Consider the following 27365-nt stretch of genomic DNA (forward strand, 5'->3'; position numbering starts at 1 on the left):
AAACACAGACTTCCAAATCACTTTCATGTTTTTTATTTAAAGCTGATAACTGAGCCAATCTGCTGCTGTTTAAAAATATCTACAAATTGTCAAGCAAACGTCCATGAAGTAAAACACTTAAAATCTGTTGTGTCTCACCTTCACTAAAATGAGTTAAACTTCCCGACTCCAGACCCTGGGAACTGGGGTCTCTCCGAGCCTGAAACTATCCGGCTTCATGCCAGATCCTGGGAATTCCAGCACCAACTGGATTTGGTCCGGATTCAGGGAATAGGTTCTGATTGTTCCATGCTGGGAACACTGAAAATACTAGTGATGCTGGGAACTTGACCAGTGACTGGAAAAGCCCTGGAGACTTGGATGATTCAGGGATCCTGGAGCATGGGAATCCTCAAAAAATTAGGATCAACTTGGCCTTGAGCTGTGATTGGTTCAGAGAGGAACTGAAGTTCAAAAGTGCATAGAGCTTTAATTGGTCACCCTACAGATAAGGGATGGGACAGCTGGGATGGGCTGAGTGGCATCTCTCCAAGTCTGGAGACTGCACCTCCCTCAACTCCACAAGCTCTCACCGTCTCACCGTTTCTGTTATTATCCAATATCCTCCTTCCCCGGCCGCCACAGCCGAACAAAGACGGAAGGAGCTGGATTTCCACATGGATAATATCCAGAAATCAGGGTCACTCCAGATGAAGCAGCTCTGAAGCACGGAGGGAAGTTTGCCCAACGATGGTGATTCCAACCCGAGTTATAGATACAATCTCTGGCTGTCCCTCCCATCCCCAGATGGGAGGGGCTTGCTGGAAGTTTACAGGTGAACGAGCCGGTCAGTGGCAGCTGATGGTTTCTCCCCTACACTGTTCATATTCCCACTGCATTAATCCACTCGTCAGGGTATCCCGTGGAGGGATTGAAGGGTCAGGCAGAGGGCATGTGCCCCAATCACCAGAGGGTGAAGAAGGGGATGGTGATCTCCTTTGGTCTGGCTCTCTCAGGGACTTAAGAGAGTGGGTCCAGAGAAAGTCAGCTGTCCGAGGAGCTTCCTTGCAGAGAAAGTGACTGGTAAGGGTAGATCCTACCTGGGACCAAGTGCTGGACTAACAGCTCCTATGGAAGGGGTGGCAGAGGGGGAGAGACAGACTCACGGAAGCAGAGAGGATGAGGTGCTGTCTGTCTGAGGCAAGGAGAAGGGGTCCCACGAGAGGCAAAGAAACTGAGCTACCTTGTCCAAGGAGACGAGAAGATTGGGCGGGGGGGGGGTGCCTAGAGCTTGATAAACATGTGTAAGACACATTAATATCCCCACTGCTGGGCAGCAATGCCTGTAAAAATATTAATAAACACACCTGTAGTACCGGGTGGGGTGGAGTGGTGTACTTAGCAGCCAACAGTCCCAGCTAATGAAAATCTTTTGCCCCCCCCTTGTCTCCGCACACACTGAACTCAGGACGGGCCCCAAACTCTGGCCAATCCGATCTGATTTAGAATCTAAGGGGAACAGTTGCAGGGTGCGTCGCTGGAGGAGTCACCGGGTCCGAGGCCCGAGGGACGGAAAGCAGTTCACTTTGGGTACGGGATCTCTCCCTCTCCTCTCACGGTGGGCGTACGTAAATGCAGACCTCAGCACGTATCTGAATCACCGTGAGCCTGGGCGTCGCACATCTCCGTCCCGGCGTCCATCTCCAAAGGGCTTCCGGCACATTCCGGCAGGATCTGCAGGGGCACAGTTTGGGAAGAAGTGAAGGGCTCCCCCAGGTGAAGCGATCATCCAGCGTCTCCGCACAGAAAAGTAAGGCAAGCACACTGTGATCCCACAGAGGCATCAGGATGTGTCTGGTCACTGATGGTGGGGCAGGGATTGGCCACAAGGGTCTGGGGTGGATTCCTGTCTCCCACCACAAACCTGCGGGCCATGGGGAATTAACCGCCCACCTGAGGCAGACGGAGTCCCAGTTCCTGCCTCAACAATCGGGCAGCCCCCCCACCCCCAGTACCGCTTCTCCCACTGTGGGGCCCACCCCCACCCCTCCCCTCAATGGGTCTGACCCCCACTATCACCCCTCCCACAGTGGGGCCGCCCTCAGTGTGACCCTTCCCCACAGTGGGGCCCACCTCCCAGTGATGCCCCTCCCACAAAGGAGCCTGTACCCACCACTAGTACCACCCCTCCCACAGTGGGGGCACCCTGTGTGATTCTACCCATAGTGCGTCCACACACCCCTCCCCTTTAAAGTACCACTGCTCAGACTTCCAGTACCATCCCACCCAAAGTGGGGTCCTCCCCAGTACCGCCCCTGCCATGGTGGGCCAGACCCCCAGTACCGCCCCTCCCACAATGTGACAAAGTTCTCTCGGCCCTGCCCAGCAGGCTGGGCTCTGGATACCTGGAATGGGCAGCTAACCCCGACGATACAGTCCATGTTGCTGCTGTAGTAGCAGAGTATGTAGTCCCCTGCATCCTCTGGGACATCCTCACCGTTCAGAAACACCTGATGGGTGAAGAAAAGAAACACTGCTGTTCAGAGTATCAACCCTGCCCTCGGAGTATCGACCGGCAACAACCCTGCCCTCGGAGTATCGACCGGGGAGAAACCCTGCCCTCGGGGTATCGACCGGGAGAAACCCTGCCCTTGGAGTATCGACCGGTGAGAAACCCTGCCCTCGGAGTATCGACCGGGAACAACCCTGCCCTCGGAGTATCGACTGGGAGAAACCCTGCCCTCGGAGTATCGACCGGGAACAACCCTGCCCTCGGAGTATCGACTGGGAGAAACCCTGCCCTCGGAGTATCGACCGGGAACAACCCTGCCCTCGGAGTATCGACTGGGAGAAACCCTGCCCTCGGAGTATCGACCGGGGACAACCCTGCCCTCGGAGTATCGACCGGGGAGAAACCCTGCCCTCGGAGTATCGACCAGCTCAAAGTTAAAACTGGGTGAATTGTCAGATGAACAGGTGCCTGAGACACAGCACGTAATGAACGATCAAAAAGCTCCGTGGAGGCACAGAAGGAAAGTAAAACTTACTTCTTAAATATTTGTTTAGAAATGTTTGTTTAGAGATGCAGAGATCCAGCGATCCAGCATGGTAACAGGAGCTTTGTCCCAGTGGGTCCATGCTGCCCAATTACACCCGTGTGACCAATTAACCTATCAACCGGAACGTCCTTGGACTGCGCAAGGAAACCGGAGTGCCAGAGGAAACCCACGTGGTCACGGGGAGAACCTACAAACTCCTTACAGACAGTGGGGGGAATTGAATCCAGGAAATAATGCTGCTGCAACTATCACAGACACTCAACATCAGAAAAACAGCATTCAGAAGAAAAACAGTTCCATTGAACAAAAGGCCCACGGCAGGGCAGCACGATAACAAGACGGTTAGCGTAACGCTGTACATCACCGGTGGTCAGGGTTCTGCAAGGAGATTGTACATTCTCCCCGAGACTTTGTGGGTCTCCTCCCACATTCTAATGATGTACCGTTTCGAGTTAGTGAGTTGTGGGCTTGCTGTGTTGCAGCCGCGGGGGGGAGGGAGTGGAAAAGGGGTTTCACTCACCTGATAAATGTCTTCATTAACCAGTAGCTCATCATCTTTCACCCAGAGATACGTCACATAGTCCCTGGGACTTCGGAATCCCACCTGCGGTAGGAAAGGTCCTCAGTGGCTTCCCCTCCAATCTGGACACCACACCCCTCACTCCAACTCACCCCTCCCTCAGTACCACCCCTCCCACAGTGTGACCCTCCCTCAGTACCACCCCTCACACAGTGTGACCCTCCCTCAGTACCACCACCCCCACAGTGTGACCCTCCCTCAGTACCACCCCCCCCACAGTGTGACTCTCCCTCGGTACCACCCCTCCCACAGTGTGACCCTCCCTCGGTACCACCCCTCCCACAGTGTGACCCCCCCCTCAGTACCACCCCTCCCACAGTGTGACCCCCCCTCAGTACCACCCCTCCCACAGTGTGACCCTCCCTCAGTACCACCCCTCCCACAGTGTGATGCTCCCTCACAGCCCCTCCCACAGTGCGATGCTCCCTCAGTACCACCCCACCCACAGTGTGACCCTCTCTCAGTACCACCCCTCCCACAGTGTGACCCTCCCTCGGGACCACCCCTCCCACAGTGTGACCCTCCCTCAGTACCACCCCTCCCACAGTGTGATGCTCCCTCACAGCCCCTCCCACAGTGCGATGCTCCCTCAGTACCACCCCTCCCACAGTGTGACCCTCCCTCAGTACCACCCCTCCCACAGTGTGACCCTCTCTCAGTACCACCCCTCCCACAGTGTGACCCTCCCTCAGTACCACCCCTCCCACAAATTATGAGGTCAAGAGTTGCATATTATGGTAACTAGGGGAGTATTCAGTAGTTTTGTAACGGGGGTAGAAGCTGTCCTTGAGCTTGGTGGGACGTGCTTTCAGGTTTTCGTATCTTCTGCCCGATGGCAGGGGGGAGAAGAGAGAGTGCTCTGGGGGGGTGGGGTCTTTGACTATGCTGAGGCAGAGAGAAGTGTAGACATGGAGCGAAGGCTGGTTTCAATGACGTGCCCAGCTCTGTTCATAACTTTCAGCAGTTTCTTGAAGGTTAGTGGTGGTCACAAACAATTTTTGAGGAAGATTTATAACAAGTCTTGAGAGGAGGCAGAGGAATCAGATTTGGTCAGGTCAGACACTGTTGGAGTTGTCTGGGTGGGTAACCACAGTACTGTTGGAGATGTTACACAGTGCAGAGTGTGATAGGATACAATACTTTGATTTACAGAGGCTCATGCACCAAAAGCTTCCTTTCCAGCCCTCCCTTCCTGTGACACCACCTTCCAGGAGTTCTGGATCTATATTCCCAGATCCCTCCCTTCTCCAATCTCTCTGTGGAACAGAAGGATTTGGGAGTGCACGTCTATAACTTGTTGAGAGTGGCTTCAAATGTAGATAGAATCACAAAGAAAGTTTGTGGTACATTGGCCTTCGTAAATCAATGTACTGAGCACAGGAGTTGTGATGATATGTTGAAGGTGTACGAGACATTGCTGAGGCGTAATTTGGAGTATTTTGTGCAGTTTTAGTCACCAAACTACAGGAAAGATGTAAATAAGGTTGAAAGGCTGCAGAGAAAATTTACAAGGATGTTGCCAGGTCTCCAGTTTTAGGAAAGGCTGAATAGGTGGGTGTTCCCTGAAGCTAAGGAGATTTGATAGAGGCATACAAAATTATGAGGGGTATAGACAGGGTAAATGCAAGTAGGCTTTTTCCAATGAGGTTGGGTGGGACTACAACCAGAGGTCATGGGTTAAGGGTGAAAGGTGAATGTTTAAGGGGAACACGAAGGGGAACTTCTTCACTTAGTGGGTTGTATGAGTGTGGAACGGGCTGCCAGCACAAATGGTGGATGTGGGGTTGATACTGATTTCAACAATTTGGATAGCTACATGGATGGGAGGGGTATGCGATAGCAGCATGGACTAGATGGGCTGAAAGGCCTGTTTCTGTTACCTTGAAGAGTCCAATCCAGTCCCAGGAGCTGCTTGAGTAGTCTTGCGCCGGGCAGTAGGAGATGATGGCGTCCTTGCCGGGTACCCACTCCCCCTCGGCCTGCAGTTCCACCAGAGGCTGAGTCATCCTCCTCTCCAACTGGAGACGAGATAAAAGGCAGAAAATTACCTCACCTGACCCATAGCCTCCAGGAGTGACCCATTCCCCTCCCCGTTCACACACCAGTGACCCACTCCCCTCCTCATTCACACACCAGTGACCCACTCCCCTCCCCGTTCACACACACCAGTGACCCACTCCCCTCCCCGTTCACACACCAGTGACCCACTCTCCTCCTCGTTCACACACCAGTGACCCACTCCCCTCCCCGTTCACACACCAGTGACCCACTCCCCTCCCCGTTCACACACACCAGTGACCCACTCCCCTCCCCGTTCACACACCAGTGACCCGTTCCCCTCCCCGTTCACACACCAGTGACCCACTCCCCTCCCAGTTCACACACCAGTGACCCACTCCCCTCCCCGTTCACACACCAGTGACCCGTTCCCCTCCCCGTTCACACACCAGTGACCCACTCCCCTCCCCGTTCACACACACCAGTGACCCACTCCCCTCCTCGTTCACACGCCAGTGACCCACTCCCCTCCCCGTTCACACACCAGTGACCCACTCCCCTCCTCGTTCACACACCAGTGACCCACTCCCCTCCTCGTTCACACACCAGTGACCCACTCCCCTCCCCGTTCACACACCAGTGACCCGTTCCCCTCCCCGTTCACACACCAGTGACCCACTCCCCTCCCCGTTCACACACCAGTGACCCGTTCCCCTCCCCGTTCACACACCAGTGACCCGTTCCCCTCCCCGTTCACACACCAGTGACCCACTCCCCTCCCAGTTCACACACCAGTGACCCACTCCCCTCCCCGTTCACACACCAGTGACCCACTCCCCTCCCCGTTCACACACCAGTGACCCACTCCCCTCCCCGTTCACACACCAGTGACCCGTTCCCCTCCCCGTTCACACACCAATGACCCACTCCCCTCCCCGTTCACACACCAGTGACCCACTCCCCCCCTCATTCACACACCAGTGACCCACTCCCCTCCCCGTTCACACACACCAGTGACCCACTCCCCTCCTCGTTCACACACAAGTGACCCACTCCCCTCCCCGTTCACACACACCAGTGACCCACTCCCCTCCCCGTTCACACACCAGTGACCCACTCCCCTCCTCGTTCACCCACCAGTGACCCACTCCCCTCCCCGTTCACACACACCAGTGACCCACTCCCCTCCCCATTCACACACCAGTGACCCACTCCCCCCTCATTCACACGCCAGTGACCCACTCCCCTCCCCGTTCACACACACCAGTGACCCACTCCCCTCCCCGTTCACACACCAGTGACCCACTCCCCTCCCCGTTCACACACCAGTGACCCACTCCCCTCCTCGTTCACACACCAGTGACCCACTCCCCTCCCCGTTCACACACCAGTGACCCATTCCCCTCCCCGTTCACACACCAGTGACCCACTCCCCTCTCCGTTCACACGCCAGTGACCCACTCCCCCCCTCATTCACACACCAGTGACCCACTCCCCTCCCCATTCACACACCAGAGACCCACTCCCCTCCCCGTTCACACACCAGTGACCCACTCCCCTCCCCGTTCACACACACCAGTGACCCACTCCCCTCCCCGTTCACACACACCAGTGACCCGTTCCCCTCCCCGTTCACACACACCAGTGACCCACTCCCCTCCTCATTCACACACCAGTGACCCACTCCCCTCCCCGTGCACACACCAGTGACCCACTCCCCTCCCCGTTCACACGCCAGTGACCCACTCCCCTCCTCGTTCACACACCAGTGACCCACTCCCCTCCTCGTTCACACACCAGTGACCCGTTCCCCCCCTCATTCACACACCAGTGACCCGTTCCCCCCCTCATTCACACACCAGTGACCCACTCCCCTCCCCGTTCACACACCAGTGACCCACTCCCCTCCCCGTTCACACGCCAGTGACCCACTCCCCTCCTCGTTCACACACCAGTGACCCACTCCCCTCCTCGTTCACACACCAGTGACCCACTCCCCTCCCCGTTCACACACACCAGTGACCCATTCCCCTCCCCGTTCACACACCAGTGCCCCTCCCCTGACCCTCCCCGTTCACACACCAGGACCCACTCCCCTCCCCGTTCACACACCCTCCCCTCTCCGTTCACACCCCCCTCCCTTCACACACCAGTGACCAGTGAACCCGTTCCCCCCCTCATTCACACACCAGTGACCCACTCCCCTCCCAGTTCACACACCAGTGACCCACTCCCCTCCCCGTTCACACACACCAGTGACCCACTCCCCTCCCCGTTCACACACCAGTGACCCACTCCCCTCCCCGTTCTCACACACCAGTGACCCGTTCCCCTCCCCGTTCACACACACCAGTGACCCACTCCCCTCCTCATTCACACACCAGTGACCCACTCCCCTCCCCGTTCACACACCAGTGACCCACTCCCCTCCCCGTTCACACGCCAGTGACCCACTCCCCTCCTCGTTCACACACCAGTGACCCACTCCCCTCCTCGTTCACACACCAGTGACCCGTTCCCCCCCTCATTCAGTTCCCCCCCTCATTCACACACCAGTGACCCACTCCCCTCCCCGTTCACACACCAGTGACCCACTCCCCTCCCCGTTCACACACCAGTGACCCACTCCCCTCCTCGTTCACACACCAGTGACCCACACCCCCCCTCATTCACACACCAGTGACCCACTCCCCTCCCCGTTCACACACACCAGTGACCCATTCCCCTCCCCGTTCACACACCAGTGACCCACTCCCCTCCCCGTTCACACACCAGTGACCCGTTCCCCTCCCCGTTCACACTCACCAGTGACCCACTCCCCCCCTCATTCACACACCAGTGACCCACTCCCCTCCTCATTCACACACCAGTGACCCACTCCCCTCCCCGTTCACACACCAGTGACCCACTCCCCTCTCCGTTCACACGCCAGTGACCCACTCCCCTCCTCGTTCACACACCAGTGACCCACTCCCCTCCCCGTTCACACACCAGTGACCCGTTCCCCCCCTCATTCACACACCAGTGACCCACTCCCCTCCCCGTTCACACACACCAGTGACCCACTCCCCTCCCCGTTCACACACACCAGTGACCCACTCCCCTCCCCGTTCACACACACCAGTGACCCACTCCCCTCCTCATTCACACACCAGTGACCCACTCCCCTCCCCGTTCACACACCAGTGACCCACTCCCCTCCCCGTTCACACACCAGTGACCCACTCCCCTCCTCGTTCACACACCAGTGACCCACTCCCCTCCTCGTTCACACACCAGTGACCCACTCCCCTCCCCGTTCACACACCAGTGACCCACTCCCCTCCCAGTTCACACACAGCCCCCACCCTCTCAGCCCCTCTACCCACCACTGGCCAGGATGACTGGAGGCTAGGCAAACACATGTAATTGAGCCCCAAGACCATTCAGGCCATCTCATCACTACTAACCCTCCAGTACCCATCTACCCTTTGGTAAACCCATTTACCACTTGTGTGCCTTGCCAATTCAATGGCAGACAGCCTCGCCACACAGCTGGACGGGGGGGTGGGGGGGCGGGTGGCAGGGTGAGGGTCATTAGCACATGGCTGGACCGGGGGGTGGGGGTGAGGGTGAGTAGCCACATGACCAGACGGGGGGGGGGGGGGTGATGGTGAGTAGCCACGTGACCGGACAGGGTGGGGTGGGGTGAGGGTCAGTAGCCACGTGGCCGGACGGGGTGGGGTGAGGGTCAGTAGCCACGTGACCAGATGGGGTGGGGTGAGGGTCAGTAGCCACATGGCCAGACGGGGTGGGGTGAGGGTCAGTAGCCACGTGGCCAGACAGGGGGGTGGGGGTGAGGGTGAGTAGCCACGTGACCGGATGGGGGGGTGGGGTGGGGGGTGAGGGTGAGTAGCCACATGACCGGATGGGGGGGTGGGGGTGAGGGTGAGTAGCTACATGACCGGACGGGGTGGCTGGGGGTGAGGGTGAGTAGCTACATGACCGCATGGGGTGGGGTGAGGGTCAGTAGCCACGTGGCCGGACAGGGGGGTGGGGGTGAGGGTGAGTAGCCACATGACCAGACGGGGGGGTGTGAGGGTGAGTAGCCACATGACCGTACGGGGTGGAGTGGGGTGAGGGTCAGTAGCCACATGGCCGGACGGGGGAGGGTGGGGGTGAGGGTCAGTAGCCACGTGGCCGGACAGGGGGTGGGGTGAGGGTCAGTAGCCACATGGCCGGACGGGGGGGGGTGGGGTTGAGGGTCAGTAGCCACATGGCCGGACGGGGGGGGGCGGTGGGGGTGAGGGTCAGTAGCCACATGGCCGGACGGGGTGGGGTGAGGGTCAGTAGCCACGTGGCCGGACAGGGGGGTGGGGGTGAGGGTGAGTAGCCACATGACCAGACGGGGGGGTGTGAGGGTGAGTAGCCACATGACCGTACGGGGTGGAGTGGGGTGAGGGTCAGTAGCCACATGGCTGGACGGGGGGGGGTGGGGTGAGGGTCAGTAGCCACGTGACCAGACAGGGGGTGGGGTGAGGGTCAGTAGCCACGTGGCCGCACAGGGGGGTGGGGGTGAGGGTGAGTAGCCATGTGACCGGATGGGGGGGTGGGATGGGGGTGAGGGTGAGTAGCTACATGACCGGATGGGGTGGGGTGGGGTGAGGGTCAGTAGCCACATGGCCGGACGGGGGGGTTGAGGTGAGGGTCAGTAGCCACATGACCAGACAGGGGGTGGGGTGAGGGTCAGTAGCCACGTGGCCGGACGGGGGGGTGGGGTGAGGGTCAGTAGCCACAGGACTGGACGGGGGGGTGGGGTGAGGGTGAGTAGCTACATGACAGGACGGGGGGGTGGGGTGAGGGTCAGTAGCCACGTGGCTGGACGGGGGGGGCGGTGGGGTGAGGGTCAGTAGCCACATGACCAGACAGGGGGTGTGGGTGAGGGTGAGTCGCTACATGACCGGACAGGGTGGGGTGGGGTGAGGGTCAGTAGCCACATGGCCGGACGGGGGCTGGGGTGGGTGTGAGGGTCAGTAGCAATGTGGCCGGATGGGGGGGGGGTGAGGGTCAGTAGCCACATGGCCGGACAGGGGGTGGGGGTGAGGGTCAGTAGCCATATGACTGGACGGGGGGGTGGGGGTGAGGGTGAGTAGCTACATGACTGGACGGGGTGGGGTGGGGTGAGGGTCAGTAGCCATGTGGCCGGACGGGGGGGGGGTGGGGTGAGGGTCAGTAGCCATGTGGCCGGACGGGGGGGTGGGGTGAGGGTCAGTAGCCACGTGGCCGGACGGGGGGGCGGTGGGGTGAGGGTCAGTAGCCACATGACCAGACAGGGGGTGGGGCTGAGGGTGAGTAGCTACATGACCGGACAGGGTGGGGTGGGGTGAGGGTCAGTAGCCACATGGCCGGATGGGTGGTGGGGTGGGGGTGAGGGTCAGTAGCAATGTGGCCGGATGGGGGGGTGGGGTGAGGGTCAGTAGCCACATGGCCGGACGGGGGGTGGGGGTGAGGGTCAGTAGCCATATGACTGGATGGGGGGGTGGGGGTGAGGGTGAGTAGCTACATGACCGGACGGGGTGGGGTGGGGTGAGGGTCAGTAGCCATGTGGCCGGACGGGGGGGTGTGGGGTGAGGGTCAGTAGCCACGTGGCCGGACGGGGGGGTAGGGTGAGGGTCAGTAGCCACGTGGCCGGACGGGGGGGGTGGGGTGAGGGTCAGTAGCCACGTGGCCGGATGGGGGGGGTGGGGTGAGGGTCAGTAGCCACGTGGCCGGACGGGGTGGTTGGTGTGTCATGTGAGCTCATTGGCTATCTGTTATTGTTAGTGGTTCGTACCCGCTCCCCTTTCCCCTCACCTCCAGGGAGAAGGTGGCCAACACGGGCTTGTGGTCACTGACTCCATACTGCATCTGGCTGTCGTAGATGTTTAAGGTGACAGCGATGGGCTTCCTGGCGTCAGACCGCTGGCTCCCGGCCCCGCTCCCGGTCCCCCGGTCCGGGCAGGCCGCTTTAACCCTCCAGAGAATGCGATCAGTCCAGGCCGGTTTCCGTCTCTTCTCACTGGTGACAGGGAGAGGCTGCGAGTGAGCTGGAGAGGGGACTGGGACCTCTGCCATGGTAAGCAGGCTTTGACTACCCTCCCCAACAGAAGAACCCCTCCATAGAGGAGATCCTGTCGAGGCTGGAAATCCAGAGCAACACACACACACACACACACACACACACACACACACACACACACACACACACACACACACACACACACAAAAAGCTGGAGGAACTCAGCAGGTCAGGCAGCATCTATGGAGAGGAATAAAGAGCTGACATTTCGGATTGAGACCCTTCATCTCCTCAGATGCTGCCTGTCCTGCTGAGCTCCCCAGGCATTTTGTTGGTGTGACACAAACACACCATGGGGAAAGAAATGAGCCACTAACCCCTCCACCCTGTGCTGCCCCCTGAACTTGGTTTGCCTTTCAGCCGGTTTCCTGTGGGCCTCAATCCCACTGTTGTTCAGAAATCGTTCTGCCTCTCTATAAATGCTTCTGTAACAATCCTATCTCGCCCTCCACCACCACGGGGCAGATCAATCCTGAGATTCAGCAGAGAGACTTGAACCAGTCTCCTCCAGGTAGCAAGCAAAAACAGGGTCTTTAAGCTTTTACCTATGGGGGAGACTGATTCATGACAAAGATGACTTCATTATTTATTGAGACTCAGTGAGGAACAAGCCCTTTCAGCCCGATGAGCCTCTCTACCTGGTAACCCTCCACTTAACCTAGCCCAATCACAGGGCAATTTACAATGACCAATTAACGTCTTTGGACTCTGTGTGGGCGGGGCGGGTAGCTGGAGAAGACCCACGCATTCCACGGGGAGGACGTACAGATGATGTCAGACGCCCCCAGCTGCAGTAATGACCACTAACCACAACACTACTGTGGCGCCTCACAAATCTTAGCCAGCATCTTGTACAGATAGCAGAACAGTCGAGGGGCTGAATGGCTCCCGATACAATTGGCTTGAAGAAGACTCCCTCTGTAACTACATAACGCATTGGAAGGGTACTGAGTGCACGGATACAGAGGTCGGGGCTCACCTGGTGTCATAGTCTGTGGAGTCCAGGTTGAACTTGTAGCTGGGTTTGAATAGCAGTTGTCCCTCGAGGAATCCCTGTAGAACTGGTTCTGCCTGTTTGGCCTTATTCAGCTTTGGGGGTAGGAGGGAGCAGGAGTGAGGGCGACAGTAGGGATAACCTCCAGCCCTCCATCCTCACCCACTCCCCAGGCTCGTGTTAACCCTTTGTTGCCTGTGGGCACTGTAGCATAATGCCTTACAGCATCATCTGCCCAAATTCAATTCCCATCGCTGTGTGTAAGGAGTATGTACTAAACGTTCTCACCAGGACCGTGTGAGTTTTATTCCCACCGCTGTGTGTAAGGGGTATGTACTGAACGTTGTCACCAGGACTGTGTGAGTTTTATTCCCACCGCTGTGTGTAGGGGGTATGTACTGAACGTTCTCACCAGGACCGTGTGAGTTTTATTCCCACCGCTGTGTGTAAGGGGTATGTACTGAACGTTGTCACCAGGACTGTGTGAGTTTTATTCCCACCGCTGTGTGTAGGGGGTATGTACTGAACGTTCTCACCAGGACCGTGTGAGTTTTATTCCCACCGCTGTGTGTAAGGGGTATGTACTGAACGTTGTCACCAGGACTGTGTGAGTTTTATTCCCACCGCTGTGTGTAGGGGGTATGTACTGAACGTTGTCACCAGGACCGTGTGAGTTTTATTCCCACCGCTGTGTGTAAGGGGTATGTACTGAACGTTGTCACCAGGACCGTGTGAGTTTTATTCCCACCGCTGTGTGTAAGGGGTATGTACTGAAGGTTCTCACCAGGACCGTGTGAGTTTTATCCGGGTGCTCTGGTTTCCTCCCACGTTCCAGAGACATACCGATTAGGGTTAGTGTTTGTATCATCAGGGAGGAGGGACGGGAGCCTGAAGGCACATTCTCGATGTTTTATGAACAGCTTCCTCCCCTCCACCATCAGATTCCTGAGACTGGTTGGCGTCAGTGAGTTGCAGACATGCTGTGTTGGCACGGGAAGCATGGCGACACTTGCTGGCTGCCCCCAGCACATCCTCAGACTACGTTGGTCGTTGACACAAACAACACATTTCACTGTGTTTCAACGTACACGTGACGAATAAAACTCATTTTTAAGATTATTCAAGGTCATGGTTGGAGGTTGGAGGCCTGGGATCAGAGGTTCCATGGCCAAGGCCTGCAGGCAGCATGTTCTGGGATCGGAGGCTTGCCTGTCTGTGAGTGAGTGAGTGGGTGGGTGGGAAGTTGGAAAAAGGGAATAGTTCTGCTGCAGTTGTTCTGGGCGTGCTATGCTGGGGCTGGAATGCTGGCAACACTGTGGGCTGTCCCGAGAACACCCTCAGACTGTTTTTAGTCGTTGGTTGAATGTCTTAATACACTATAGATATGCAACAAATAAATCTGAATCTTTAAGCCTTGGTGAGACCACAGGGGGTGTCGCAAGGGCTCACCAGACCAGTCATTGGGATGCCAGGACCCAAGAGGGAGGGAGTCACTCACGAATGAGAGACGTACAAAGTGCTGATAGGATGTGTCAATGGCAGAGGGTCCAAGCCCCCCAGACAGTCAACAAGATGGATGGGGGTGAGGTGGGGCTGAGAAAAGGAGAGGTTTCTTCAGTTACACACAAAATGCTGGAGCACCTCAGCCGGCATCACTGGAGGGAAATGAACAGTCGACATTTTGGGCAGAGACCCTCTGGCATTTTGTGTGTGTTGCTGCAGATTTCCAGCATCGAGAGAGATTTCTTCACTTGGAGGATGGTGAGGCTGGGATTCTCACAGGATCTGGGAGGTTCAGCCACAAGGTAGTGAATGACAGAGCAGCGGGAAGGGCTGAAGATGAAGATAGGCTTCATATGTCACTTTCACATCGAAACCTCAAAGTTTCTGCGCAAGCTGACAGGGTGGTCAAGAAAGTTTATGGTGTGTTGGCCTTCGTTAGTCAGGGGATTGAGTTCAAGAGCCACAGGTAACATTGCAGCTCTATAAAACCCTGGTTGGACCACACTGGAATATTGTGCAAAGTTCTGGTTGTCTCATTATAGGAAGGGTGTGGAATGTGCGGAGGAGATTTACCAGGGTGCTGCCTGGATTAGAGATTGAGTGAGCTAGGGCTTTTCTCTTTGGAGAGAAGGAGGATGAGAGGTGACTTGTTAGAGGTGTATACAATGATAAGAGGCATAGATTGAGTGGACAGCTAGAGACTTTTCCCCAGGGTGGAAATTTTAAGGTGATGAGAGGAAATTGTAGCGGGGATGTTAGAATTAGGTTTTTCTCCCCCCCACCCCCCACAGAGAGTGGTGAGTGCGTGGAACACTCCGCCAGGGGTGGTGGTACATTAGGGACATTTTAGAAACTCTCAGATAGGCACATGGATGAAAGAAAAATGCAGGATTATATGTGAGGGGATGGTTAGATTGGGCTTAGAGTAGGTTAAAAGATCAGCTTACCATTGTTGGCCGAGGGGCTTGTACTGTTCGGTAATGTTCTATGTTCGATGAAACATCGAGATGTACAGTGAAATGTGTGGTTTGTATCAACAACCCACACAGCCCGAGGATGTGCTGGGGGCAGCCATGCTTCCAGTGGCAACACAGCATGTCCACAATTTACGAATCCTAACCCGTCCGTCCTCGGACTGTGGGAGAAAACCAGAGCACCCGGAGGAAACCCACACGGTAACGGGGAGAACGTAGAAACTCGTTCCACACAGCCGGGTCACTGGTGCTGTAATAACGTTACAGTATTGCACCAGCCCACAGCCCCCACCTGCATGCTGACCGGTTGTCCTGACCTGGTCCATAGCCCCCACCAGCATGCTGACTGACTGCCCTGACCCGGTCCATAGCCCCCACTGGTATGCTGACCACTGCCCTGACCTGCTCGTCCCACCGGCATGCTGACCGACTGGCCTGACCTGGTCCTTGTCCCACAGCAGGTGGAAGCGTTTCTTGCCGATTGTATCGCGGATGAAGTGTAGCCCGTGGTCTGCGATGCGGAAGTTGAGGTCTCCGAACCAGAAGAGCAGGCTACGAGAGATGAGAGTTGTCAGTGGCAGGAACCCAAACACTCTTGACTGGCTGCCCCTGACTGAAAAATCAGCTCCTTGATTCATCAAGCTGTCCAACATTACGGGGAGAAGTCCGGAGGATGGGATTGAGGGGGAAGGATGGCCTAATTCTGATCCTACGTCTTATGGTCTCTCCCGGGGTTACATCTGTGCTCACGTCCCTGGAGACAGAGCACACGATACCAATGGGTGCAATGGCGGATTTCAGGCAATGTGGTCCCTCAAGACCGAAAACTTCTTCTTAAGTCCCTCACCCCCACGGGGGCACAGGCCAGCTCACCCAGACCTCTGTCCCTCACCCCCACGGGGGCACAGACCAGCTCACCAAGACCTCTGTCCCTCACCCCCATGGGGGCACAGGACACTGACAGAAGCTCGTCAGTTCTCTGTCCCTCACCCCCACAGGGGCACAGGGGGCCGACAGCAGCTCGCCAGAGTCCCCTGTCTTGGGCCGAAGGTTGATCGGCCCTGTGGCTTCTGTTTTCACCAGATGACACTACATGTCGTCTGGATAAAGTCCCTCCCTCTCCCAGGGATGAGGCCTTTGGAGCTCCTGTTGGTGTTTCTGTAGGTCTGGGATTTTTAACGGGATGGAGTTTGGTCAGTCCCATGCTGAACCCTCCTTTCACAGTCATGATGGAGTTGTAGGTTGTAATAGTCAGATTTTAATTGGAAATGATAGTTTATGATTTTTTAAAATATAGTCTTTAGTTGCTTGAACAAACTGTTGTAAAATAGACGTGTATTCCTGGGGCACCCTGGGGGGTGTGATGGGGAACCAACCTCACTGGCAAATCACACACGGGCTGGGGTTGAGGGGGGTGCTCTGGTCACTCACTGTCGCCCACTTTGCCAGTGAGTCCATAACGGACCAGGCACTGCTCCAAAAGGCAGGACACAGCTTAAGCACGTCATCGGGGAACAGAGATCACAGCTATCAACCTTCTCGGCTACAGAATCCGGGCTCAGACCTTTTGGGGAGGGGAGCGGGGAACTCTGGATTCATGAACTACAGAGCTTGACAAACACAGATACCAAGAAGCCCCACTCACAATACTCTCCTGTGTAAAACACAGCGCTGATAATGTGCAGCCTTTTCCGAACTTTGGCAGGAGCACACGGGGTGAGTTTGGCTTCATTGAGAGAGGGTTTTGCGAGAGTGGAGGTTGGGCAGGGGGTTTCCCCAGACGGACAGCAGACAGCTCAGGAAAACAGCGGCAGACTTATTGGACCAGTAACCGGAGGGTGGACTTACAATCTCACACCTCATCCTGAACAATTTTTGGGTTTTAACGTTCTGAGAATAAAAACCACCATGCCGGTCATGGTCATCACGGGAGTACTGGGACCAGTGTGGACTCTCGACCTCAGACTCTACCTTGTTATGACCTTGTGCCTTACTGTCTGCCTGCACTGCACTCTCTCCGTGACTGTAACACTCTATTCTGCATTCTGTTACTGGTTTACCTTGTTCTACTCAATGCACTGAGTGATGATCTGTCCGTATAACAGTATTCAGGACAAGCAGTATCGCGGTACAATTGACTGAGACCACCACTGATGGACCATAAGGAGGAGGAACAGAATTAGGCCATTCAGCCCATCGAGTCTCTTCCACTATTCGATCATGACTGATTTATTATCCCTCTCAACCCCATTCTCCTGCCTTCTCTCCGTAACCTTTGATGCCCTGACTAATCTGTTTTTAAATATACCCACTGACTTGGGGTCCACAGCCATCTATGGCGATGAATTCCACAGATTCACCATCTCTGACTAAAGAAATTCCTCCTCATCTCTGTTCTACATGGACGTCCCTCTATTCTGAGGCTGTGCCCTCTGGTCCTAGACTTCCCCATTACTGTAGGCCGCCTCTCTATGTCCACTCTATCAAGGCCTTTCAATATTCAGCAAGTTTCAATGAGACCCCCCCCACCGCCACCTCATTCTTCTGAATTCCAGTGAAGACAGGCCCAGAGCCATCAAACGTTCCTCATATGACAAGTGATTTCATCCTGGAATCATTTTGGTGAATCCTCTTTGAACCCTCTCCAGTTTCAGGGGCCCAAAGCCACCTGTGTGCCCCTGAATGGGTTACTCTGTCCAGAGGCAGACAGGCTTGGAATCAGACGTGCCGAGCAAACCTCTCCCTCCCCACCAGCACAACCCCTGCACCGCGCACGCACGTGTCGCAGGTGGACTCACTCGTGATCGAGGACGGAGGGGGAGGTCGGGCCGGGGAACCTCAGCACGGCCAGAATCCGCTGGAAGGTGCTGATACGCTGGCTGCTGTTGTGGAGGTGCGCCGGCAGGTGGCAGTTCAGAAAGCAGAGCAAGTGCCCGTAGACGGAGAGGCGGGCAGCCACTGCCCCTTTGTTCCCCTGCGGCGGGGGAGGAGAGGGAAAAAAAAACAATTAGTGCGGAGACCACGGAGCCCACCCCAAAACCCAAACTCTCGGGAGTTGAGGGAAGCCCTGTGGGGAGTGGGAACGGGTTAAGGAGCCAGAGGGAGACAGCGATTGGGAGGGGTGGGTAATTGGGGAGCGGGTGGTAGTTGAGGTGATAGAAGAATGGAGGGCTGTGTAGGAGGGAAGGGTTAGTCTGATTTTAGAGAAGGTTAATGAGTCAGCACAACATTGTGGGCCAAAGGGCCAGTGACATTCTAAGCACTAACACAGGACTGAACAGCTGTATCGGAGCACTCCCAAAGGCAGGAAAGCCAGCCCCCGCCGAGGGCTGTTTCTCCAGGGCCAGATCCCAGCAATTCTCTGCTCCCCACCGCCACATTGAGAGAGCGTGGAACGATAGAATAGTACATTCCCTTCAGCCCTCGATGCCGGGCTGACCCTGTAAGATCAATCCCACCCGGTACCACGGGACAGCGATGGATCTGATGGCTTCGTGCAGAGCTAAACCACACCCCCCCCACCAAGCCCCCATCTTCAAATGGCGATGCCTCAGGACGGTGTCAATTGTCACGAAGGACCCCCCATCAGGCAGCAAGTGCTTCCTTCTCATTAGAACTGGCCATCACGGAGGAGGTACAGGAGCCTGAAGACTTGTGTTCAACATTCCAGGAACAGCTTCTTCCCCTCCGCCATGGATTTCTAAATGGACAGTGAACCCATCAACACTACCTCACTATCTTGGCCTCTTCTTATTGCACTACTTGTTAAATATTCCTTATTGTAACAAAGTGATTTTGATGTCTTACAACGTACTGCTGTTGCAAAACAACAAATTTCACAACATACGTATGTCAGAGACAATAAACCCAATTCCGATGACCTCACTGAAAGGCACTTGAGGGGGTGACGTTATGTTTGTGAGCGATCTTGCCCTCCAGTCTAGTTCCTGGACTTCCTGCCCCCTCGGTCACAGAGACACCAACCTCTCACTTTTGCGGGGGGGGGGGGGGTCAGCCTGTGGCCAAGACTGAGCTGAGATTCGTGCGATGAGAGGCCTGGGCGAGGAAGGACTGGGCAGCTGCCATAGTGCCCAGCTGCAGCAGCAGCCCACCGGCCCACCGATTGACCATAGGCCCCAGGCCCGGGGTGGGTGGGGGATGCTGGCCTTACCCAGTAGCCGAAGAGGCCGGTGCGGGTATAGCTGGTCTGGAGGTCACAGATGTACGGCAGGTGTTGGAGCTTCACACAGATGAGCAACAGGAGACCTTGCATCCGGATGGAAGATACCTGGGCGGGGGGAGGGAACAAGAGAGGGGTCAGAGAGAAAACCAGTCTGACATGGTCTCCTCTACATCGTTCGAGGCTGCTAATGCCACCAGACAGGTCGGGCTCGCACTCACCTTGACGTAGCCGAGGGGAGCCAGGAAGTTGGTGATGAAGACAGTCCAGGGGTCATAGAACACCATGTCGATCAGAAACGAGGGCACCTTTGAGTTCAGTTCCTGCAGGCTGGTCACAAGTCCAGTGGTCAGTGCCATACCCCGTCCAAGACCTGATCACCGGCCTTGCACCTCCCCAACCCTCACCCCGCTTTCCCCTACCCCTCCCCTCACTCACCCAATGACGTACATGTCTGTCTCCTGCGTCTGGGCCTCCAGCTGTAGCAAGGCGGTGATGTCATCAGGAGGCGCGGCAGTTCCCACGTTCCAGGTGACGATGTGCAGTCTGGGAGGAGCACAGGTGGGGTGGTGGGGTGGGGGTGTTTAGGGTTAGGGGATACAGATTCATAAATACCCTGGGGCAAGCGAGTCCCTTCCCCGTGAGTTAGGATGGTGAACCTGGGCCTCACTCTCTCTGCCCCACCCCTGAGAAGGTGCACATTCCACACCCAGACGGTGCCACAGGCGGGGATCGAACCTGGGTCCCTGGAGCTGTCAGGCTGCCACAGTGCCCACCAGGCCACACTGCGAGTGGTGCCCAGCCCTGGGACATCCCAGTCCCCCAGTCCCCCAGGAGGAGCTCCACCTCAGGATGTATCCGAGAGTACTGAGCCCATGACAGTTCCACCCTGGGACATCCGAGAGTAATGAGCCCCTGACAGAGCTCCACATCCATGACCCTAGGGTGTGACATGAGGGAGTTTAATTGGCGAGGTAATATAATCCTGATTATCCATCATATCCTGTGCAGACTGGAGCATCTTCAGCGCCCCCCCCCCCCCAAACCACCCCTCCTCACCCACCAGTCCTCCACAGGTGAGAGACCAACAGAGTCAACCCGTGCTTGCACCACCAGGTTCAAGAACAGTTACTATAGCACCTCTCATGCATCAGATTCTTGCCCATCCGTTGAGATGCTCTCACAACCAGTGCTCTCACTTTAAGGACTACCTCATCTTCTCATTATTTATTGCTATTTATTTGTATTTCCATTTGCACAGTTTGTTGTCTTCTGCACCCTGTTTCCTCTTGTTATAGTTACTATTCGATAGATTTGCTGAGTATGCCCGCAGGAAAATGAATCTCAGGGTTGTATATGGTGACATATGTACTTAGATAATAAATTTATTTTGAACTTTTCTCCTTTCGCTCGTCTGCAGTGGGTCTCCCTCCACTTGCTCGTTCCCCTCTCCCCTATCTCCCTGCCACTTTCTCTCTCTCCCTCACCCTTATTTGTATTATTCTCCCTCTCCAATCTCTGCAATTCTCTCTCACTCCTTCCCCTCCCTCCATCGTGCCACCTCTGTTAGCTCGTCGAGTTCCACAGGGATTAGCCGCTCAATCCTCTTTCTCCATAGGTCGTGATCCCACACTACTTAGCAGCATTCTTGAGTAACGGATCCAGTCACAGGTTCAATCACGAGGGCCTTTCAAAGGCATTTCGGAACAGATTTACTCCTAAATAGAAGCATGTGTTGTAAACAGAATGGGTCACTTGGGCACAAAACCGGCTTCACAGGAAGAGACTGTGATTAATGGCGAGCTGGCATGGAGGGGGCAGTTTTAGCCTCTCTACTTTTCCTGTTATATAACCTTTAAAGACTTTTTTTTAAAAGGAGATCAGCCTTATCTGTCACACGTACGTTGAAACACACAGTTTGCATCAACAACCAACGCGGGGCAAAGTTGTGCTGGAGGCAGCCGCAAATGGCACCAAGCTTCCGGTACAAACACAGCGCACACACACACACACACACACACACACACACACACACACGTCACTGACCCTAACCCGTACGTCTGTGAAATGTGGGAGGAAACTGGAGCACCTGGAGGAAACCCATGCAGTCACGGGGAGAACGTACAAACTCCTTACAGACAGCAGTGGGATCCGAACCCAAACTCTACGACAGTGTTATATTTCCTTCCACGTGACCGTGTCACTCTGTGCAGCTCTTTTGCCTGACGATGACAGAACACAGCAGTGTACGAACGGCCTATCAGGAAGGTGGCAGAGGTGAAGACATAACAGCAATGGGGCAGGGCAGCGGCAGCAACAGTTTAAAGATAAGAGAGTGAAAGGACACGTCTTACTGGGAATAGCTTGAACAGCCAGTTCAAGCAGTATTGCCCCTCCCACGGCACACCGTCCCCCTCCCACAGCGTACCATGCCCCTTTAGCATCAGATACCCCGACCCAACACCGGACCCCTTCAACACGACCCTCCCATGATCGCCATAGCAGAGTTGGTGAATGGGAACAGGACTCTCAGACTGGTACTGGGAGAACACAGCACAGCCACAGACCATTCGGCTCACAACCCCCTGCTGACCATGACCCCCAGGAGATGAAGGAGAAAGGTGGCACTATCGCCCAAGTCTCTCACCCGAACTTGATGGTCTTGTGAGATCCATGCACAGTCTTCAGCCCCTGAGCATTGAGGGAGCACTCCATCCTCGGCCCTGGTGGGGTGGGGGGGGAGTAAAGAAGAAAATCAACACAGTCTTTGGAAGAGCAGAAAGGCGGAGTGTCGAGTGTGCGTATGGAACTTTCTTAAAGCAACAGCAGCCGAGAGGCAGCCCTCCATACCACCCCTCCCACAGTAACACCTCTCCACAGTGTGACCCTCCCTCAGTACCACCCCCCACAGTGCGACCCTCCCTCGGTACTACCCCCCAGGCTGTGACCCTCCCTCAATACCACCCCTCCCACAGTGTGACCCCCTCCCCCCTCAGTACCGCCACCTGAGCAGAACCCTCACTGCCCACTTCCAGGACCCATGGGTAGGTATTGTTATCAGTCCAGGAGTAAATTTATAGAACATAGAATAGTACAGCACAGTACAGGCCCTTCGGCCCACAATGTTGTGCCGACCCTCAAACCCTGCCTCCCATATAACCCCCCACCTTAAATTCCTCCATTTACCTGTCTAGTAGTCTCTTAAATTTCACTAGCGTATCTGTCTCCACCACTGACTCAGGCAGTGCATTCCACGCACCAACCACTCTCTGAGTAAAGAAACCTTCCTCTAATATCCCCCTTGAACTTCCCACCCCTTACCTTAAAGCCATGTCCTCTTGTATTGAGCAGTGGTGCCCTGGGGAAGAGGCGCTGGCTATCCACTCTATCTATTCCTCTTAATTATCTTGTATGCCTCTATCATGTCTCATCTCATCCTCCTTCTCTCCAAAGAGTAAAGCCCTAGCTCCCTTAATCTCTGATCACAATCCATACTCTCTAAACCAGACAGCATCCTGGTAAATCTCCTCTGTACCCTTTCCAATGCTTCCACATCCTTCCTATAGTGAGGAGATCAGAACTGGACACAGTACTCCAAGTGTGGCCTACCCAGAGTTTTTTAGAGCTGCATTATTACCTCGCAACTCTTAAACTCTATCCCTCGACTTAAGAAAGCTAACACCCCATAAGCTTTCTTAACTACCCTATCTACCTGTGAGGCAACTTTCAGGGGTCTGTGGACATGTACCCCCAGATCCCTCTGCTCCTCCACACTACCAAGTATCCTGCCATTTACTTTGTACTCTGCCTTGGAGTTTGTCCTTCCAAAGTGAACCACCTCACACTTCTCCGGGTTGATCTCCATCCGCCACTTCTCAGCCCACTTCTGCAACCTATCAATGCCTCTCTGCAATCTTCGACAATCCTCTACAACACCACCAACCTTTGTGTCGTCTGCAAACTTGCCAACCCACCCTTCTACCCCCACATCCAGGTCATTAATAAAAATCATGAAAAGTAGAGGTCTCAGAACAGATCCTTGTGGGACACCACTAGTCACAGTCCTCCAATCTGAATGTACTCCCTCCACCACCACCCTCTGCCTTCTGCAGGCAAGCCAATTCTGAATCCACCTGGCCAAACTTCCCTGGATCCCATGCCTTCTAACTTTCTGAATCAGCCTACCGTGTGGAACCTTGTCAAATGCCTTACTAAAATCCATATAGATCATATCCACTGCACTACCCTCATCTATATGCCTGGTCACCTCCTCAAAGAACTCAATCAGGCTTGTTAGACACGATCTGCCCTTCACAAAGCCATGCTGACTGTCCCTGATCAGACCATGATTTTCTAAATGCCCACAGGTCCTATCTCTAAGAATCTTTTCCAACAGCTTTCCCACCACAGACATAAGGCTCACTGGTCTATAATTACCCGGACTATCCCTACTACCTTTTTTGAACAAGGGGACAACATTTGCCTCTCTCCAATCCTCCAGTACCATTCCCGTAGACAACGGGGACATAAAGATCCTAGCCAGAGGCTCAGCAATCTCTTCCCTTGCCTCGTGGAACAGCCCGGGGAATATTCCATCAGGCCCCGGGGACTTATTTGTCCTAATATATTTTAACAACTCCAACACTTCCTCTCCCTTAATATCAGCATGCTCCAGAACATCAACCTCACTCATATTGTCCTCATCATCATCAAGTTCCCTCTCATTGCTGAATACCGAAGAGAAGTATTCATTGAGGACCTCGCTCACTTCCACAGCCTCCAGGCCCATCTTTCCACCTTTATCTCTAATCGGTCCTACCTTCACTCCTGTCATCCTTTTTTTCTTCACATAATTGAAGAATGCCTTGGGGTTTTCCTTTACCCTACTCGCCAAGGCCTTCTTATGCCCCCATCTTGCTCTTCTCAGCCCCTTCTTAAACTCCTTTCTTGCTTCCCTATATTCCTCAATAGACCCATCTGCTCCTTGCTTCCTAACATCCTGCAAGAGATCCCTAAACATCGACCACATGTCCATTGTACATTTCCCTGCAAAAACATCATCCCAATTCACACCCGCAAATTCTAGCCTTATAGCCTCATAATTTTCCTGTGCTCTCTGATTCTATCCTTTTCCATGATAATGCTAAAGGCCAGGGAGCGGTGGTCACTGTCCCCCAGATGCTCACCCACTGAGAGATCTGTGACCTGGCCCGGTTCGTTACCTAATACTAGATCTAGTATGGCATTCCCCCCAGTTGGCCTGTGAACATACTGTGACAGGAATCCGTCCTGGACACACTTAACAAACTCTGCCCCGTCTTCACCCACCCAGCTGGCTTCACCGATCACCTTTAACTAGCTTCCTTCCCCTCCCCTTTCTTTTTATTCTGGTGCCTTCCCCCTGTCAGCTCAGTCTGATGAAGGGTTGGAACGTTGACTGTTTATTCCTCTCCACGGATGCTGCCTGGCCTGCTGAGTTTTCCAGCAGTTTGTGTGTGCTATCGCGGTGAGAAGAACTGCATTTCAAGCAGTTCACCTCAAGCAACCAACAGCTTCTGTTGTAGACCCAGTGGTATTCAGTTTCAGATTCATTTATTAATCATGTGTACGTTGCAACAGACAACTAAATGAGATGTTTGTGTTAACACCATCTAGTGTTGTGCTGGGGGCAGCCCGCAAGTGTCCTCACACATTCCTGCGCTGATGGAACCTGTCGTACCACGTTCGGCAGAATCAAACACATCACTTGACTCTCACACACACACACACAACACACACAGGTCTCCACACCCAGGACAGTTGGTCTCCGGGGGAAGCACTGAGGGTCAGGAATATATCCTACACGTTGGCCAAAATGATCAAAGATACAGGCCCTTCAGTCTGGCCAGTTCGTGCCCACCCAGCTGGTCCTAATTCTCACATCTCTCTGAGTCCCCCACCCCGGAATGTATCCATCCAGGTGCTTGATAAACGTGGCGACTTTATCTGCCTCAAACTCTTCCTCTGACAGCTCGTTCCAAAAACTCCCCATCCTCCATGCAGAGAGTGTGGACCCTCGGAAGCCGTTTAAATCATTCTCGTCTCACCCCAAACCTCTGCCCCCAGATCTGGATTCCATTTCTCCCAGGGAAGAGAGGGACGGACGGAGATGGAGGGACGGACGGAGAAGGAGATGGAGGGACGGATGGAGAGAGAGATGTATGGAGATGAAGATGGAGGGAGGGACGGATGGAGATGAAGATGGAGGGAGGGATGGACGGAGATGGAGATGGAGGATGGGACGGACAGATGGAGATGAAGATGAAGGGAGGGACGGACGGAGATGAAGATGGAGGGACGGACGGAGATGAAGATGGAGGGAGGGACGGACAGAGATGGAAGTTGAAGATGGAGGGACGGACAGAGATGGAGATGGAGGGATGGACGGAGACGAAGATGGAGGGAGGGACAGATGGAGATGAAGATGGAGGGAGGGACGGACGGAGATGGAAAATGAAGGGAGGGACGGACGGAGATGAAGATGGAGGGAGGGAGGGAGGGAGGGACGGAGATGGAGGGAGGGACGGATGGAGATGGAGATGAAGATGGAGGGAGGGACGGATGGAGATGGAGATGGAGGGAGGGACGGATAGAGATGGAGATGAAGATGGAGGGAGGGACGGATGGAGATAGAGATGGAGATGGAGGGAGGGATGGACGGAGATGGAGGAAAGGTCGGACGGAGATGAAGATGGAGGAAAGGACGGACGGAGATGAAGATGGAGGAAAGGTCGGACGGAGATGGAGATGGAGGGAGGGACGGACGTAGGGAGAAATGGACGGAGATGGAGGGAGGGACGGACAGAGAAGGAGATGGAGGCAGGGACGGATGGAGATGGAGATGAAGATGCAGGGAGGGATGGACAGAGATGGAGGGAAGGATGGACGGAGAAGGAGATGGAGGGAAGGACGGATGGAGATGAAGATGGAGGGAAGGACGGACGGAGATGGAGGGAAGGACGGACGGAGATGGAGGGAAGGACGGACGGAGGGAGGGATGGATGGAGATGGAGGGAAGGACGGACGGAGATGGAGTGATGGAGGGAGGGACGGAGATGAAGATGGAGTGATGGAGGGAGGGAGATGGGGGGAGGGAGGGACGGAGGAATAGAGATGGAATGACAGGCGGACAAAGAAGGAGGGAAGGACGGAGATGAAGAGGGAGTGACGGGCTGACCGATACCGCTCCCTCACCGATCCGACCCTGGTTTCCCCGACAGCCGGGGCCCACCCCGCTCAGAACCGGATACGAAGTACGAGCGGCGCCTCGGGATTCCCCTCACCTGGTGCCGGCGTCCCGCGGTGGCGGTGCCGGTGCCGCTGCCGCTGCCGCCCGTCGCTCGGCCCGACTCCCGTTCAAACCCAACCGCAGCGGCGGCGCCAATTCTTAAAGGGATCGCCCAGTCGGTCGGCGTTTAAAGGGATCAGCACGTACCCGCCCGCACCGCCCCCCCAACCATTCCTTCCTCAGTTGATGATGCCGCCGAGCTCTCAGCGATTGGTCGACAGCTATCAGCTGACCCGCGGTCTCCACCAATGAGCACGCATCCTGCCCAAAGCAAAACAGAGCCGAGCCGACGCTGCTTTGGTGATTATTTCTGGGCGGGACAGGGGCAGCCTGAGTCACTGGGTGACCGGTATAGGGTGGGGTGGGGTGAGGGGTGACCGGTATAGGGTGGGATGATGGTCTGGGGAGGGGGTGACCGGTATAGGGTGGGATGATGGTCTGGGGAGGGGGTGACCGGTATAGGGTGGGATGATGGTCTGGGGAGGGGGTGACCGGTATAGGGTGGGATGATGGTCTGGGGAGGGGGTGACCGGTATAGGGTGGGATGATGGTCTGGGGAGGGGGTGACCGGTATAGGGTGGGATGATGGTCTGGGGAGGGGAGGGGAGGGAGTGACTGGTATAGGGTGGGATGACAGTCTGGGGAGGGGAGGGGGTGATGGGTGACGGGAGGGG

General features: G+C 55.5%; 1 protein-coding gene across 1 annotated transcript; it reads right to left on the bottom strand.

The window, feature by feature from the left end:
- Positions 1 to 26856, bottom strand: inpp5ka (inositol polyphosphate-5-phosphatase Ka). Its single transcript, XM_063031173.1, has 13 exons — positions 26687 to 26856; positions 22012 to 22087; positions 19803 to 19910; positions 19586 to 19694; positions 19356 to 19472; positions 17983 to 18158; positions 15625 to 15736; positions 12693 to 12802; positions 11449 to 11653; positions 5499 to 5636; positions 3559 to 3642; positions 2385 to 2489; positions 1 to 1713 (listed from the first exon to the last, which is right to left on the bottom strand). Exons 2-13 carry the CDS (start codon positions 22077 to 22079, stop codon positions 1621 to 1623), a joined length of 1425 nt encoding a protein of 474 aa, XP_062887243.1. The 5' UTR covers positions 22080 to 22087; positions 26687 to 26856; the 3' UTR covers positions 1 to 1620.
- Between the last annotated feature and the right edge of the window lie 509 nt (positions 26857 to 27365).

This window comes from Mobula hypostoma, chromosome 23 (genome assembly GCF_963921235.1).
Source record: "Mobula hypostoma chromosome 23, sMobHyp1.1, whole genome shotgun sequence".
NCBI lineage: Eukaryota > Metazoa > Chordata > Chondrichthyes > Myliobatiformes > Myliobatidae > Mobula > Mobula hypostoma.